Source organism: Ursus americanus, chromosome 31 (assembly GCF_024610735.1).
Source record: "Ursus americanus isolate L20-20 chromosome 31, mUrsAme1.1.p, whole genome shotgun sequence".
NCBI lineage: Eukaryota > Metazoa > Chordata > Mammalia > Carnivora > Ursidae > Ursus > Ursus americanus.
The window spans coordinates 23,259,734-23,278,425 of NC_142157.1; the positions used below are offsets into that span (position 1 = coordinate 23,259,734).

The window sequence follows — 18,692 nt, forward strand, 5'->3', positions numbered from 1 at the left end:
TTAATAGATATGGGCCTATTCCAATTACCTCTTTCTTCTTGTGTTAGTTTTGGCAGATCGTGTCTTTCAAGAAGTTGGTCCATTTCACCTATGTTATCAAATTTGTGGGCATAGAGTTATATTCCTTTATTATCCCTTTAATGTCTGTGGGATCTGTCCTAACATCCCTTCATTCATTTATATTAGTAGTAATTTGTGTCCTCTATATTTTGTCTTAGTTAGCCAGGCTAGAAGCTTATTGATTATACTGATCTTTTCAAAGAACTAGCTCATAGCTCTGTTGATTTTCTCTAATGATTTTTTATTTCCAATTACATTGACTTCTGATCTAATTATTATTTCTTCTGCTTACTTTGGATTTAATTTGCTCTTCTTTTTCTACTTTCCTAAGGTGGAAGCTTAGTTTATTTATTTTATATCTTTCTTCTTTTCTAATTTATGTATTTGAAGGTATAAATTTCCCTCAAGGCTCTGCTTTCACTACATCCCACAAATTCTGGTAAGTTCTGTTCTCATTTTCATTTAATTTAAAATATTGTTTAATTTCTCTTGGGTTTTCTTCTTTGAGCCATTTGTTGTTTAGAATATGTCATTTAATCTCCTAATACTCTGGGATTTTCCAGCTATCTCTCTGTTATTGATTTCTAGTTTCATTCCATTGTGGTCTGAGACCAAACATTGTATGACTTCCAGATTTTTAAATTTGTTAGAGTGTGTTTCATGGCCCAGATAACGCCCTATCTTGGTCAATATTCCATATGAGCTTGAGAAGAATGTGCATTCTGTTGTTCTTAGATGAAGCAGTATATGGATGTCAGTTATATCCAACTGATTGTTGATGTTGAGTTCAATTATGTCCTCGTTGATCTGTTCATTTCTGATAGAGAGGTGTTGAAGTCTCCAACTCTAATAGTGGATTAATCTATTCTTCCTTGCATTTCTATTAGCTTTTGTCTCATATTTTGACACTCTGTTAGGCACATACATGTTAAGAATCATTATATCTTCTTGGAGAATTGGCTCCCTTATCATTATATAATGCCCTTCTTTATTTCTGATAACTTTGCTTAGTTTGAAGTCTACTATGTCTGAAATTAATATACTTACTCCTCCTTCCTTTTGATTACTGTTACCATGGTATCTTTCTCCATCCACTTACTTTTATTCTATATGCATCTTTATATTTAAAGTGTGTGTCTTATAAACGACATATAATTAGGCCTTGTTTTTTGAGCCTGACAATATCTGTATTTTAATTGGTGTGTTTAGGCCATTGAAGTTCAAAGTCATTATTGATAAAATAAGATTAAGTTCTATTATATTTGTTAGTACTTTCCATTGTTGCCTTTGTTCTTTATTCTTATTTTTGTCTTTCACTTTCTCTGCCTTTTGTGGTTTTAATTGAGCATTTTATATGACTCCATTTTTTTCTCTTTACTTAGAATATATTTCTTTTTAACTTTTATTAAGTGGTTGCTCCAGGGTTTGCAATATACTTTTATAACTAATCCAAGCCCACTGTCAAATAACACTGTAGCACTTCACATGTAGTGCCGGTACCTTATAAATAACAAAATAATCCTAATTCTTCCTTTCTATTCCTTGTATCAATGCTGCCATATATTTATATGATACACACATACAGACACACACTATGTGTAAATAAAATGTACATATATACTAAGTGTTAGTTATATATATACATAGTCACATAGAGTGTTGCTATTATTTTGCTGTTACATGTTAGATCAATTTAGGATAAGAAAACTAAGATTTTTTATTTTACTTTCACTTATTCTTTCTCCATCACTTCATTTCTTTATGTGGATCCAAGTTTCTGACTTACATCATTTCCTCCTCTCTAAAGAACGTCTTTTTAACATATTTTGAAGGTAGTACTATTGTCAATAAATTCCCTCAATTTTTGTTTGCCTGAGAAGGCCTTTGTTTTCCTTCACTTTTGAAGGGTAATTTTGCAGGGTTTTTTTTTTTTTTCTCTTAACGCGTCAAATATTTTACTTCATTCTCTTCTTGTTTGCATGGTTTCTGGAGAAAAGTTGGATGTAATGCTATCTTTTCTCCTCTGTAAGTAAGGTATTTTTCCCCTCTGGCTTCTTTCAGAATTTTTTTTATTTTCCTTCTTTTTCTTTTTTCTTTCTGTAGTTACACAGGTGTAATTATTTTGCCACTTATCCTTTTTAGTGTTCTCTGAGCTTTCTAGGTCTTGGTTTGGTATCCGACATTAATTTCAAGAAAATATTCATCATTATTATTTGAACATTTCTTCTGTTCCTTTCTTTTTTCTCTTTCTGGTATTCCCATTATGCATACATTACACCTTTTGTAGTTGTCCCACAGTCCTCGGATATTCTGTTCTGTTGTTTTTTGTTTTTTGTTTTTCCCAGTCTTCTTTCTCTTTGCTTCTTAGTTTGGGAGGTTTCTATTGATATACCCTTTAGCTCAGGTATCTGTCCTCTGCTGTGTGCAGGTTACTAATAAGTTCATCAGAGATATTCTTCATTTCTGTTACAGTGTTTCTGATCTCTATCATTTCTTTTGGTTCTTAGAATTTCCCTCTTTCTGCTTACCTTGAGCATCTGTTCTTGTATGCTGTCTATTTTTTTTTTTTTTGGTAGGGTGTCTATTTTATCCATTAGAGCCCTTAGCGTATTAATCTTAGTTGTTTTAAATTCCAAGTCTGGTAATTCCAACATCCCTGCCGCGTCTGAGTCTGGTCCTCATGCTTGTTCTCTCTCTTCCTACTATATATTTTTGGCCTTTTAGTTACACCTTGTAATATTATGATAACTGAGCATGATATACTGAATAAAAGGAACTGCTATAAAAAGGCCATAGCAAGGTGGTGGGTGGTGTTGGGGGGAGGAGAAGTGTTTTATACTCTTCTGAGCAGGTCTCAGTGTTTTGGTGAGCCTATGCCTCTGGGCTGTGAACTTTATACATGCTTCTTAGTCCCCCTCTTTCTATTGGGCTGGATGTCAAGAGTGGGCTGGAGTCAGTATTTCTCATCCCCCAGGTCAGTTAGAACTTGGTAGACACCCAGGAGGGAAAACTCACGAAAGAATGCCTTTCCCCAACCCTCTTCCCCACCCCACCCTCCAGTGGAGTTTTTAATCCCCAGAGTCATCTCCACTGAGCCTCCAGCACTTCATCAACTACTCTTCAGGTTTCTGCATCCGGCGCTGGCTCCCAAGGAAGCTGCTGCTCCGGGAAGGGGCTCACTGTATTTGCCTGTCAGTTGCTCCCATTTGGAGCCGGAGTTTGCCCTGTGACCTCACTTCTCCTAGGGATCTAGGAAGAGCTGTTGGGTTTTTTTCAGTTTGTTCCGCTTTTTACTTGTTGTTAAGATGGAGTGGTGACTTCCAAGCTTCTCCTGCACTGGACCAGAAACGGAAGTCTGTCAGTTTAACTTTGAACTAACTCCCTTCCAAACAATCATAGAAGCTTGTTTCTTTATGAAACCCAAGGCAACAATAAATATGACAGGATATCATTTATACTGGATCTTACTTGTAAAGATATAGTTAATAAAAACTTGATGCCTTGCCATGGTCCCTTTATGGGGGGGGGGCAGGATGCGGAGGAGTGGGAGGAAGTTCTCCTGGACTTAGAACCTCTGCATTATTTCTGACCTCCCATTGCATGTGCTTTCTATAAGTCATTTTTAATGTATTAATATGTGATTTAAAAGCCATATTTTAGAGCAATTCACTTGAAGCATCCCTTCTGTCTCTGTACACCCTGGACATTTTCCCGGGAGTTCACTTCCCACTTATGAACTCAGTTCAAATGTCACTTCCTTAGGCAGTCTTCCCTAACTGTTGTCCTTTCTCTAAAAATATTTATCTCAGATTGAAATTACACATTTGTGTGATTATTTGATAAATATCTATTTCACCCCACTAGACTGGACACTGGAATTAGGTGAGGTCAAGCGCTAGATTTGGTTTTGCTCACTATGGAATCACTTGTGCCCAAAGCAGTGATTGGCACTGAACGCACGTAGTAAATACGTGTTGAATTGATGAATGTGGATGAATGAATGAATGAATGAATGAACGAATGAACTAATTTCCTCACAGCCACACACCTTGGCAGATAAACTGTTGCTCTCCTCTCTTATTACCTGGCCACTCTCTTCCAGCTCTACTTAAATCCAGTAAACTATTTTATTCCTGTGCAGAATGAGAATGGAAATGTAAGCAGAGATGATGATGCCCTTTAAAATAAACTGACATCTTCTCCTGGGATCATGGGTAGTTCGCTTCAAGTGGTGCACTCATTCTTGACAAGCAGAACCCTTGACCCTAGCTCTGTATTCACTGGACACTTAAATGTCAATTGCTGTTCACACTGCTAAACCAGGAGAACCAGTAGCCAGTGTGATAGAAACATCACCCAACTGGAGTCAGAGGACCCATATTCTCACTTCTTCACCCATCATTATCACCTCTGTAGCCTTGGACATATCACTTACATCTCCTAACCTCAGCTTCTCTACCCTCAAGACTGTTGTGAAGGCAGATTCCACACCATAAAGAACTCTACATAGTCGATTGGTGTTATTTCTTAACACCACCCATCAAATGGAGGTGGGAAGGTTCGGAATCTCACTCTAAGGCAGAGATCCAGGCTCTTTGAGCCAGACCTGTGCCTGTGCCTTAAGGTGATAACTCAGGTAACATATGCCTAAAGCCTCCTACAAGAGAAGGGATGAGACATTTTCAAAATAACTAACTGAATAAAATCCTCCTCAGTACTTCATCTTTGCAAACATTGCTCATGTGATGCTCTTCTTTCTATATGGCCATGATTTTGTATTTTCTTCTTGACATTTTCCTGTGATGACATTAATAGCTGGTTTCCTAAAAACTACCAACTCCAACAGAAATTCATGACAGCGTGAGTGTACGACAGAAAGCTCAAGGTCCAGCCAGCCCTCAGGCTAAATTGTAAAGTAGGTGAAGCTCTTTGGGGGAATGCTCAGCCTTCTCATCCCAGCTTCCTTTCCCTTCCATGACTCCTCTACGCCAGCTGCAGAAACAGATACTCTTTCCTCCTTTTCTCAAATGTGTGGTGGGGAAAGATCTAATATCCTTATTCTTATCAGGACATTAGTGACCTGGGGAAGTAGGTCGCACCCAGGAACTCTGATGGGGGGGAAGGGGGTTACTCGTCTACATTTTTAAACAAGCGCCCTTGAAGAGATGGCTGATAGACTATAAATGCCTCAAGGGCAAGGGGTGTATCTGCTCACCCTCTGCCTGTGCCTTAATCTTTGGAATCTTTGGAACCTAGGATAGGTCTTCGGTTATGGTGGGTGCTCAGCAAGGAATCTGAATGAGGGAACCACTGCATGAATGTTCTGCTCCTCTCCTGCTTCCCTTGCAACTCTATAAATATGTATTTGAGTGTGTCAGTCTGCTATGGATGCCATTACAAAGTACCACACACTGGGTGGCTCAAACAACAGAAATCTATCTTCTCATGGTTCTGGAGACTACAAGTCCACGATCAAGATGTGGGTAGGGTTCCTTTCTTCCGAGGCCTCTCTCCTTGGCCATCTTCTCTTTGTGTCCTCACATGACCTTCCCTTCCAGTGTGCCGGTCCCAGTCCTATCAGATTAGGACCCACCCCCGTGACCTCATTTTAACTTAATTACTCCTTTAAAGACCCTGTCTCCAAATACAATCACATTCTGAGGTACTGGGGGTTAGGACTTCAACATATAAACTCTGGGAGAAGGGACACAATTCAGTCCCTAACACTTAACAAACTTGTAAAGTCCCACAAGGTTTTAATCCTAAGCTTTTATCTATCAGGCTGGAAGTGGGGCAAGTGTCTCTTCATGAGATACCAAGCTCTTCTGGAGACCTGAAATCATTCCCAATAGGCAGCCACTTATAAATGGGACTGTTCCTAAAGAAACAGATTTTTCTCCGAGACTTTTAGCAACTGACTAGACAGCACACTTATTGGAAGTGTGGCCACGCCAAGGATAAAGTGAAATGCCTTTAATTCGGTGACACAGAATGCAACTAGTAAAGCATCAAGCAGTACCCGAGGGAAAAAGGTGATTCTTGCAGCCACAGGATGCCAATAACGTTTGGAAAACTGTTTTCTTAAGGCGGCGGACTCATCAGTTGATATTTCACTCGTATTTTGTGTGGGATTTTTTAAAAAGGAAAATAAACTCTCAGTAAATTAGAATGTTGCAACCTAAGACTGCATTCCAACTCATAAATGTTTTTCTTCAGAGTTCATTTGGAAGCATTTCAGACAGATTGTTAGGATTATTACTTTCTGGGATAAAACCATGTTTTTTTGTCAGGCATTTCTTCCTCAACTCATAACCTTCCTCTCAGTAATATTTTGCATGTTGCAATAAAAAAGCAAGGAAGAAATGCGGCCTCTGTCTATTTTTAGATTAACACATTTGCCAAACTCAAGGAGACTTATCTAAATGCCTGCTTCCCACAGACATGAGCTGTTTCTCTGGTGCCAAACACTTAGGCCAATTTCATAACCTACTTACAAGTCAACATTGCCATATTTACTGACCACCTTTAACCCCATCGTTTTGTACATCATCTTTAATCCCACCATTTCTCTGAAGAGCATCCTTGTAGGAAAATGAGTGCAGCCCGGGTGGGTCCAGGTGAACAATTCTGCTGGACAATCACCATTTGTCTTAAAAATGCATGTCTGCTGTGGGGAGGGCTGAGCAGAGATGGTGCCTGGATGGTAAGGAGAAGGGCCTGGAGGGGATACTGTGAACTGTGAGCACCAGTAACGCTAAGACAGGAGCCAGAAGTCTTTGGATCATGAGCTCAGGCAGCTGAGTCATGAAGGTACAGGTCTGAGGCCCGAGTATGGGTAAGCCAGGGAGAAAGCCAGACACTGGCGGTCCCATCATGGTGGCAAGAGGAGAGGCAAACTCAGCAGAAGCAAGGCTCACTAACAGGCACAGGGGAGTCCTGGGCCGGAACAGGGGAGAAGGCACAGTCATGCAGCCCCAACCAATTCTGCAGAGCTCGTGCCTTTCTTGAACAATGAGAACCTTGAAGATTTCGCCAGACATTTGGCAGAGAATAGCAACCTGTCCAGAGTCATTAGGAAACCAGTGGCAAAGTGAACTGGAATTTAGAATTCCCGATTTTTTACCCTCCATTCAGTAATTTTCCACTTGAAATAAAACACTGCTTTAAAAGAGGGCTTCAAAGATGTTAGATTCAACAAGAGAGTTTACAAATCAAAACTGGCCTGTAGATACACAAAAAAACACTGTACACATGTGTTTCTAGTGACTGTCCCAAAACTGGAAACAACTCAAGTGTCCGCTAGCCAGGGATGGACAGACTGTGGGCCATCCACACAGTGGAACACTCCTCAGCAAGAAAAAGGAGTGAACTCATGACACAACCAACATGGCTCTCAGATGTGCTGAGCTAAATGAAGGAAGCCAGACCCAAAAGGCTACATACCGTATGCTTCCATTTCTTTGACCTTCTGGAAAACAGATTAGTGCATGCCAGGGCTGGGGGTGGGGCAGGTTTGATGACAGGCAGCATAGATGACATTTTCTTGATCGTGGTGGCTGAATGCACGGATCAAAGCTCTTAGAACAGAATACTAAACGGCTGCAATTTACTGTATGTATAATATAGTTAATTTTTAAAATTTTTAAAGAGAGAAAAAAATGGCCTGTAGACGTGCTTCTGGGAAGCAGCATGGTGAAATAGGAAAGCGTGTTGGCTCTGCCACCAGACTGCCTGAATTTAAACTTGGCCTTGTCCCGTACTCTATTTAACTTCTCTGTATCTCATTTTCCTCATTTTAAAATGGGAATAATTAAAGTATGCACCTCGTGGGATTGTTATAACAAAGGAATTCGTATAGTCAAAGCGTTTAGAAAGTTAGCTGTTGTCTGACACACGTCTGCACAATTGTCCAACAGAGCCTCAAGACAAATTCCTAGAAGTGTGGATACCAGGGCAAAAGTTTGCATTGTCAGACTGATTGGAAACCTGCCTTCCAAGAAAATCGTGCCCATTTACCCTCCCTCACACAGACAGCATGAGTTCTCAGACCTTTGCTCTCCACCCAACACTGCCTGCTACAAATCCCTCGTCTCTTCCCATGGAAAGGTCAAAAATGGCATCTCATTGTTCCTTTCATTTGGATTTCTTTACTGACTAATGAGGCTGAACGTCTATTTATATACTTATTAGTCATAGCTATTTATTTTTATGTGAATTGCCTCTTTACATCCTTTTTATTAGAATGTTTATAGTTTTATTATTAATTTGTGTGAGTTCAGTATGAATTAGGGTTAATAATAATTAATATTTATTTTTTTACTCCATGCCAGACATTCTTGCAAACATTGAAAAATACTCACATTTGATCAGGCATATACATTATAAACATCTTCGCCTGTTTCTTTCATTTCTCTTTGGACCTGCTTTGACTTTTTGCAAAAGAATTTACACTTAAAAATTCCTTTGTGATTTCCGCATTGTTTTGGTCACGTTTAAGGAGGCCTTCTGTCTTGAGTAATTGCCATCTTTTTATACAACTATTAGCTGTACTTCCCCATGTTTCTCAATTGTTTGGAAGTTCTTTATGGCAATTCTCATTGTCTAGGATTATTTTAAAATAGTAAATGTTTCTTAATTCCAAAATATAAAAGGAGGGCTCTGATGGCATTTTCGGCCCCAGACATAAGCATTAGTACATTTTTCAACAAGATGAGAGAGTAGGGAGGAAAAGTAAGAAGGTAGCAGGTAAGAAGGCTCACATCTTGTGAAATGAAGGTGCTTGGATGGCCAAAGAGACTTCCACTAAAGGATTCTGGGTAATCCTTTAAGGCATTACTGTCACCCCTCTCCCTGCTGTCTCCCCTCCTACTGACTCCCCCCAACCCCTAGGAAGTTTCCACTCCCTCCTGCCCACCTATGCCCACACTCAAAATAAAGCTGATGTTTTCACATAGAACTTCTTCCAACTCTAAAATTTCCTTCCTAGGTTAATCAAATCAGACTCTATAGTCCAAGTACCACTTTAAAAGTTTGGCTCTTTTCTTCTTCCTCATTTAATAATAATAATTTTGGAGAAATAAAATACAGAATGGAGGTGTAATACATCTCGTATGACCTCTCACATTTAGGGTTATTTTTTCTTGCCAAGTGATCCTGTATTCATGCTAATGTTCCCCTTTTTGAATCCTTAAAAGTACGCAGTTGTTTCATCAAAAGCCAAAAGGAAAATAAACTGTTTCTCAGGCAAAGTGAAATGATATCAAAGGGCTCCAGCGTTTTGGGAATAATTTTAGATTAAGGGAAAAGAATGGATTTTAGTCACCAGTTATTTCTTCAAGAAAAAAAAAATAGCTGTGTCTTGTATAAAGAAAGGCAAAATTTTTTGTTTTCAGAATCTGCCTTTAAGAAGTTTCTAAAAGAGGGGCGCCTGGGTTGAGCGTCTGCCTTCAGCTCAGGGCGTGATCCCAGCGTTCTGGGTTCGAACCCCACATCAGGCTCCTCTGCTAGGAGCCTGCTTCTTCCTCTCCCACTCCCCCTGCTTGTGTTCCCTCTCTCGCTGGCTGTCTCTATCTCTGTTAAATAAATAAATAAAAATCTTTAAAAAAAAAAAAAAAGAAGTTTCTAAAAGAAAGAAAAATAAATATTAGATAATGGTGTAAGACCTGTTATCTCAAAGCGAGAAAGAAACTTTGCAGAGTTATGAATCCAAGTATCAGTACCGAAATTACTTTCTCTTCAGATTATCCTTTAAATTCCTAAGCATGACAGAATTATGTAAGATTAAAAAAAGTAGTGTGTATATACATATATACATGCATATATATACATGTTTATCTCTATAGACGTGTATATGTGTATAGACATACATATGTATGTATACATATATACACAAACATCGATATACATGTATGCATATATAAGGATCACATAACTATGTGTATATATGTGTGTATGTGTGTGTGTGTGTGTGTGTATATATATATATATATATATATGGAAAACACATAGTACTTATAAAAACAAACGACATATTTCAAAAGGGAAAATTGGTTAGGAACACAAATTGGCAGATCAATTCTCCCCCTTAGAGAGATCCCAGAAGTTTAAGGTCCTGAGCATAAATGTTTCTGGCCTTTTCCAGCAGGCACAATACCAAGGTGGTGTCTCCAAAGGCAAACATACTTTCCTGGTAGATAACTGTTTTCTTGGCCTCTGAATAACTGTGGCCACATTCTCATGAAGAAAATTGTGGCCTTTTTTGCCAGTTACTTTATTTTTCCAGAGCAGTACAATTCCCACCCTGAGGCACAAGAGTCAAAGTTCCTAAATGAAGAGGCCTCTTGTCCATTATTGTCAGGGGGTGTCTCTCAGCTTCTTGTCTACAATGATGATCTAGTTATGATGCAGCTTCTATACTCCTTTCTGGAATTTTCTAGAATCTGGAGCTTCTGTGTATGTGCATGTGTACATGCACACGTGCACGCTCACGTATGCAAAAATCCAGCAGAATTTCACTGTGGTTTCCATGAGCCTGTCTTAACAACTGTCCCATTTTCTTCATCTCACTCATCTTTAGTACATTATCTCATTATTACTTATTTTCCTATTTCAAGGATTTCTAAAGCCTCTGTTCCCAATCTGGGCCAGTGCCTGGTACTGTGGATGCAAAGATTCTTTCTTTCTTCCTTTACTTCACCCTGAACCATTCCATGAAGTAGTTGTGATAGGCATGCCTGAAGAATAAGATTCCTGCCCTGCAAGAGCTTACAGTCTTGTTTTCTTGGCCATTTCCAGAGCAGTCCATTCTTAAAACTCATCTTTTATAAAGTACCTAATCTTGGTATATTAATATTTCACCATATTTGGAACCAAAAACAAAGCACATAATTCCCCTGGAATCGGTTTTCAGAATAGAACTCTCTTGTCTGGCGTCAGGTCAACAGATAGGGCTCAGGCTGAGGGCCACTGATGTTATACTTGTGTGACTCCTGGAGAGCACGGTACACGGGGAGAACAGAGTTCACATTTCCTCACATCAGTAGCTCTTCCTCCTCTGACATAGCAAAAATGCACAGAAATGCTGAGAGGGATGAATGCAACAGAAAAAATAAATGTGAAAATACTTGAAAAAGCTGAAACTGTCACATAATTCTAAAAATCGGTAAACTCGGAAACTTTGGCTCCTAGCTTCAAAGACCTGAATCTTTGGAAAAGTCTATTTTATGCTGTAAGCCATAGTTGGTCACATTGTCTTTTTTCTTACTGTGTCTTTGAATCTCACGAATAAAGAACTCTTCAAGGTGAACTGCATTTGACTTCCTCGAACATTCGCATACGTACTTTTTTAGATACAGAGCTTTGGAGTCCAGTCTTGAACCTATGATCTGAATCTGATTCTCTGTCTATAAAACACGAGACATCTCAACTGTGGTTTTAACCTTGAAGATGGTGGAGTCCGTTTCTTTTGAAAAACAAACATTTTTAATAACAACTATTGTTGTCTTAGGCTGGGTTCTTTCAGCACAGACATTAAGACAAGGCTTAGAATGCAAGCAGGTCATGTGACAAATGGTCCAAAGAAACACTGCTAAGGGAGGAGGCCAGAAGGCCGTGGGAAGGAAGGTGGGTACGAAGCAGGCTGACACAGTGGGCAGCGGGAGCTGGGGACATGCTCCAGAGTCATGGAGGGGTAAGGAAGCTGCCGTTCTGGTTATCGCCTGCTTCCATCCATCATTAGCTGAGGGCTCAGGCCAGGGGCACTTCCGGCCTCCAAGGGGAATCATGTTTGCAGTCCAATGCTGCTCCTACGTCCAGGAAAGGTGAGTGCCAAGGGAACGTGGCTACAAATCATTTTCCTGTGCAAACTCCATTAAACCAATTTAATTCCTTGATCGGTTTTCCATATGGACTGGCCAGAGAAGTTCCCCTCCTTTTTTTTTTTTTTTTCATTTTCATTTCTGCTCTGCTAGGATTAACCACTTATGGTCTCAACTGTTCAAAGTTTTCTTCTGTGGCCATTATTTCTACCAGGGACAGTTTTCTCACATCAACACCTAAATTTTACTCTGCAGATTCAGTTGTTATCATTTGTATGTTTGGGTGCATCTACCAAGAATCACCATCACACATGAGATTTAGAAAAACAGACCCCTTTAGCTACGTATTAGCCAAGCACTGCGATCAGTGTGAGCGTTACCCCTCAGACAGCCGAAGATTGTTCTGTCGCCCAGCACTGCCATAAACCAGCCCCACATCTCGCCTAGTGTGGACTTCAGTGAATTTATAGGTTCACCTTCTTAAGCCTCAATTTACCCAGCTGCAAAACTGTGCAAATAGTAGAGACTTCCCAGCTTCTTGTTAGGAATAATTAAGGTCAAATGTTCAAAAGAATTCCTGGCCTAGGGTACATGTTCAACACGTGTTACTTATTATTGTTGTTGTTGTTATTTAAGGTAATTATAATGACACATCAATTGGTTCATAAACTACTAATCTCTTTGCCAAGAGGATATGCACCATCCATGCTTCATAAAGAGCAAATGGTTGTATCAAAAGGACTGACAGTCAAAATGTTGCACGTTGTGGGTAATAAGACCAGCTTTGCAGGGTTGTTGCTGGAAGGAAAGGGAAGACAAGGTGTGTAACATGCCTGATACAGGCACTAAAGCACATGGTTTTTTCCTTTCCCTTTCCTTAAAATGTAGGCCTTCAATCTGGAGGATAGGAGAAATGGTGTTATGATGCATTTTTAAAGCATTTCTAGAAAGTTGGCATTCCTGAGTCCAGAAGGGATTGAGATCTACTGGTCTGCATGTCCTACTGAGTTACAGTGAAGTTCCAACATGCTTTGCAGAATGCCTTAAGGAAGGTGCAATTTGCTGCTCTTTCTGGATGAGCCTCACTCTACAATCTGCATTTCAGGAATTGCTATATGCTATTTATGAGTATGAGCTTAGATTGTTTAAAATGTGTGCATGTGTTTTCAGTTTTTGTCTTTTTTTTTTTAGATTTAATTGTAGGTGCATTCGGGACAGGAAAAGTAGCTGTGTACAGGTATGTGGTTTGTGGTATGCAAATGTTCTTCTAATTGTTTCAAGGGCATTTCCTTTTTGCCACTAGTTTTGCCTTCAAGAGTATATCCCAACTATTTACTTGGGAGAACATTTAGATGCTCTTTTTAAAGTTTGGAGGAATTTTTGCTCTCACCTGTTTTCCTTTCTTTCAACTCTCTTTTTAATATCATACCTCATGACCAAACATCCAGCCCGTACTAACATAATGTTAAATGAAGATATGGATCTTAGCAGAACTTATAAAATGATGCATTCTTTAGATGGTACTATGTCTGAATTCTTCTCTTCACTTTGGAAATGCATTAAAATGTGCTTATAGAGAAGGGGTACCAGAGGGAGGAGGTTTCTATAAATCAGGTGCGGAGACTAAGTTAGGGAATGGAATGTATCAGTTATTAATACTCCAAAAGCAACTATTGAACAACAGTTCAAATCTGACAGGTCTAGATTCAAAAGCCTAGCCATTCCACACACTCACTCATGTGTAGACTTGGGCAAGTCCTACAACTTTTTGAGCCTCTGATTTTTTGTCTATTAAATAGGGATAACAACACTCGCTTTAGAAGTTAATTTTGTGAAGAGGATTAAATGAGGATTAAATGAGAATCTGCACATAAAGTACACAGAATAGTAAGTTACTGGTAGACAGGTGGTGCTCAAAAAGTTTAGATTCTTTTTTCTTCTTAAAAAGAATTTTATAGGAATTCAAGACATTAGATCAGGATATCAAAACAAAAGGCAGAGAAGAGCCCCGCATGTTCTGGGCACATAATGCTAACCTAGCCCAACCCCCAGAGCAATTCTAAAGTTAGGTCTCCTCAAGTAAGTGTAATTTTTCTCCTTCATCAGTCCCAAGACATACTCACAGACTGATGTATACCCACCACTCACCACTGCGGGTCAGAGAGAATCAGATGATTGAAAAGCTCAGGTATCTAAAGGATGAGGCTATGCTTGTGGTGGCCATGATGATGCCCCACTCAGGGCTGATGAACTGTCATGCTCTAGTCGCTAAGGTCTAAATCCACCACCCAGCCCCCATTCCTTTCCTCACTCCTTCACAGGGACCAGACCTACCTACGTCACAGTCTGACAGCTGGCTGCCAGCCTTCTCCCTCCCACCCTTTTTTTCCTCATGGGTATTTGCCCCAGTGATTGTCCTGCGGGTCTAATTCAGTCTTATTGTCTGCTTTTTCAAGGACTAACACAATATTAAAGACAAAATTACGTAACAAAGCACAGATAAATAGTGTAAAAGAGTTTGGGGAAACTCCCAGGGGGGCTCCATGTGGTAATCATGAAACTGTTTAAAGTTGTGCCCTAAACACACACCGTCCCAAAGCATGGCCCTCCATCCCCTCAGAGGAAAACTTACCCAGCACAACCTCATTTTACGTTCTCATTTGGAGACTTGGCTCTTAGCTTTCCTGTCTTAGAACAGAGCTTTAAACACTGCCCAGTCCCCTTCCCCAGTGAGTTACTTGCTTGTCTCGTTATCCTCACCTGGGTGGTGAAAATTGACTTCCCTGAATATTTAGTGCGGCTCCTCAAGCCTGGCTGCACATTAGAACCACCTGGAGGGTTTGGTTAACGTTCTGATGCCCGGCCCTGACCCCCTGAGGTTTTCTGACCTCTCGGAGAACTCCTCGGTGCTTCTGTCCTGCGGTCAGGACTGAGAACCACGGCTCTGTGTGAAGTATGCCATGATCTTGTCAACCCGCCCTCAGGCGTTTAGCCCAATCCACTAAGCATGGATAGAAAATTATCCATCAGAATCAAAACCCATCGGCCCATCAGGAAAGACAACTTGCAAAACTCGAGGGCTTACAGGCATGAGTGAGTACAGAAGGATGCGTGTCCTCAGATACGAGTAGAGCAGATCCCAGAGCGCACTTCACAGCGAGCTCACCAAACCCCTGGAGCCCACCCCACACACAGCAGCCCTGCGAGCGCGGTTCTGCTTGACAGACCCGCAGCCCCCTTCGCTGGCGTTCACGAGCGACCACATGTGTGTTAGGTAACGAGTTAAGTCTGGAGCCCACCTGTTCACGCAGCGAGGCAAATTCTTGGCGCAAAGGCTGGGAATGTTGGCAGTGGGCTCCGAAAGTGGGGTGTCGCTCATGTGGCTCCTTGTGACCCTGTGTCTTCTCCCTGCAGAGCGAGGCCAGTGGTGACTGTGGACGCCCAGCTTTTGCTGCACCCAATGATTATCAATCTGGAGAATAAAACATGCCAGATTCCGGAGTCTCTGTCAGCGGTGGCCTGGTGAGTTAGCCCAGTGCCTCTCAAACCCGGATGCGGATGCAGATCACGTGGGCCTCTTGTGATGATGCAGCTTCCGGGGTGGGGCCTGAGAGTAGCTCTGAGAAGCTCGGGTCCGGTGTTATGCCGTGGGTCTGTGCACCCGATTGAAGTAACAAAGAGCTCATCTTTCTGAATGGATAAGGAAAATGTGATATAGATATATATAGACAGAGAATTACTATACATATAAAATATTACTATATATACAAATTACAATATATACAATATATTGCTCTACACACACACACACACACACACACACTAGAATATTACACAGCCATTAAAAAAAGATGAGATCTTTCCATTTGAGACAACATAGGAATGGACCTAGAAGGTATCACGCTAAGTGAAATAACGTCAGATAGGGAAAGACAAATACCATATGATTCCACTCATAAATGGAATCTAAAAAAGAATAAACAAAAAGCAGAACAGAGCTATACATACAGAGAACAAACCGATGGTTGTCAGAAAGGATGGAGGTGGGGGTTGGACAAAATAGGTGAAGGGGGGAGGGAGATATAGGCTTCCAGTTATGGAATGAGTAAGTAACAGGAATAAAAGCAGAGCAGTGGAATGCAGTCAATGACGTTATAATAGTGATGTAATGGAACAGATGGCAGCTATACTTTGTGGTGACCATAGTGTGATGTATAAATTTCTCAGATCACTAACTTGTACACCTGAAGCTAATGTAACATTTTTTCCAACTATGCTCAAAAAAAAATTTTAAGACAACAATATTCAGAGAGATCAAAGATGTAAGCAAATACGATGAGGATAACGGCAGCAATATTTCTCAAAGTCAGAGAAGAAAGATACAAATACAGAAAGGAGAAAGCTAGACTATTTCTTGTGCTACTCACCTGGAATGGGAGGCATGAATGTGCACTCATGTTTTTCAGGATATAGAGATTGAAACAAATACAGATATAGAAAAAAATAGAGTTAGTCTTTCAAAAAAAAGAAGAAGAAGGATCTATCACATGATGTTTATCTTGATCTTTTTTTGTTAACTTATCACATGAAGGCTACTTCTCCAACCTACAGGCTCCAAGTGAAAGGAGAAGCATAAAACCATTTGTGGAAATTCCCAATGTAACAAAATTTGGAGCTCTCTTTTAGATTCTTGGCATGCTCAAATAAATATCAACCAAACTGAAAATAGAAAAAATACCTTGACTTTTACAATTGCATATGCTTATGGATACCCCTTTCCAGACTTTTTTTTTTTTTAATAGTCAGGTTTCGGTTCAATTACTCAGTTTCCTGTGCTGAAAACATACATCCATTTTGTAATTTAGTGTGCACAATTAGACAAAAGACAATTGTAAAAATAACAATTTTTGTGCTCTCAACTCTGTTGTTGTGGCCCTGATCTCATCATCACGAATATTAGTAGAATTATGGTTCCTTTGGTGGGCCATAGAGAACAAGATTTCTATCACTTCTGAAAGTGTTCCTTCTCAATCTTCTGGTCATCTGAAAGAACTACAAATGGAATTCGGTTGTAACAGAGCTTGAGAATATGGCGCTTTGTTTCTCAATATGTGGGTCCTCAAAGGTCAGAAGTCTGTCCTATTGGGTGATGCCAACGGGGTATATCCTCTGAAAAATCAACAAATACTTGGAGTGTTTGAGATTTGCCCTCATTTTCCAGAAGGTGTGGTCTAACTCAGACAGTATGTTCAGTTCCTGAGACTGTCAGAATGCAAAACAAACCAGTCTTAACCCAGAGAACTTATTTCCACCCAATCTCAGCGTGTTGTTGATGGCCTTTTGACAAGAGTTCATACCGGTGTCAAAGCCTTTGTGGGTGGAGGTCAGGGCTGGGGGTGGGGGTGTGAGGAAAACCTTGAAGAAGTCTTTCAAAAAACGTCCTTTGGGCACTCCCCAATTCCGGGAGGTGTGCCCTCTCCTTTACCAGTTTTTGAAAGTAGCTGGGAAATGCCCTAAGCACATTTTTAAATGGTTTAAAACCATAAAGTATTATAATGAAAACCTGAGCTGAGAAAATATGTGAAAGAGCCAGCGTCTGTCCTTACCCTGGTGTGATTAACGGAAATGAACTGTGGGAGCTCCTTGGGCAAGAGTGCTAAGACTTCAGTATTTCCCCAAAGAGCCTGGTGGTCCCACATGCACAACTGAATGGACCCTACGCTGGATGCTTTCAAGTATCTGGGTGTGGCATGCTCTGACATAAAGTGCTATTTTAAACTAGGTCATTTTTTCTAAGGATTCTTAGGGGTTTTTTAAATGAAATTTTAAGTATTTTTAATAGATATGAGGTCTGTTTGGTTTTATGGAAAGAATATTACTTCGTTATAAGAAAATGTTTCTTTTCATGGGCTGTTTTCCTTATTGCATTAAATCATATTATTAAGGTAAGATGGAATTTGTTGTGTGGGCAAATGAATAAATATGTCTTTATGTATTTATTTCATTCTATCACATGCATTCTTTGAAAAACATTTCATTTTCACATGCAAAAATTTGGAATTAATGGTGGCTCAGGGTACTTGAAGATGAAAGTTAACAGCTGTTTTAGTCTAGAATGTGTTTCTCTGATACTTTTTAAACTTATTTTAGGAATTTAGGTCAATATTTCCAAAATGATTGACAGATATTTGTCGATTTGTTTTCCTAGAGTTTTTGTCTGTATATGATATAACCTTGTATTCTATACTTGAAAACCATTTAAGAGAAGGCTACCTGGGATGTGTCTTTCAGACAGCTGTGTAGTCTTATAAAGTATCTGCTACTGGCATTTCCAAATTAGAAAAAATAATAAAACCTCCACAATAAATACTAATATTGTTATTAATCAATTAAAAAAAATAAAAAGTATTTAGTAAACTATTTCATTTGACAAATGTGAAAGACCATCACTATCCACTTTCCAAATGTAAGAAAACCTTTTCCAATATGCCTAACTTTATGCAAAATAGTTGCTGTCACTGAAATCAAATCAAAGTGCTTAGACTGAAAAATGAGGGGTGTCTGGCTGGCTCAGTCACAGAAGTATGCAACTCTTGATCTTGGGGTCGTGAGTTCGAGCCCCACATTTGGTGTAGAGATTACTTAAAGCAAATCAATAAAATTAAAAAAAAATGAATTTCTTTGTACTTTTAAATCCTGTTTCATATCCACCTCATTCTTTCTCCATCATGCATGGCTATGCACACCGTTAAATCACAGTATCATTATTCTAACGGTGCATTGAGTCAGGGCTGCTTTAGGAGGATTTGTCATGAT

The 18,692-nt window shown here is 39.8% G+C and overlaps 1 protein-coding gene across 1 annotated transcript in view; it reads left to right on the forward strand.

Annotated features, from left to right (window-relative positions):
* The window catches only part of ITGA8 (integrin subunit alpha 8), a 171,386-nt gene that overhangs the window by 82,793 nt on the left and 69,901 nt on the right, over positions 1–18,692 (forward strand). The window contains exons 14-15 of the mRNA XM_045787904.2: positions 13,068–13,113; positions 15,291–15,398. Of these exons, the coding sequence (XP_045643860.1) occupies positions 13,068–13,113; positions 15,291–15,398 (154 nt within the window). The remainder of the gene's footprint in view (positions 1–13,067; positions 13,114–15,290; positions 15,399–18,692) is intronic.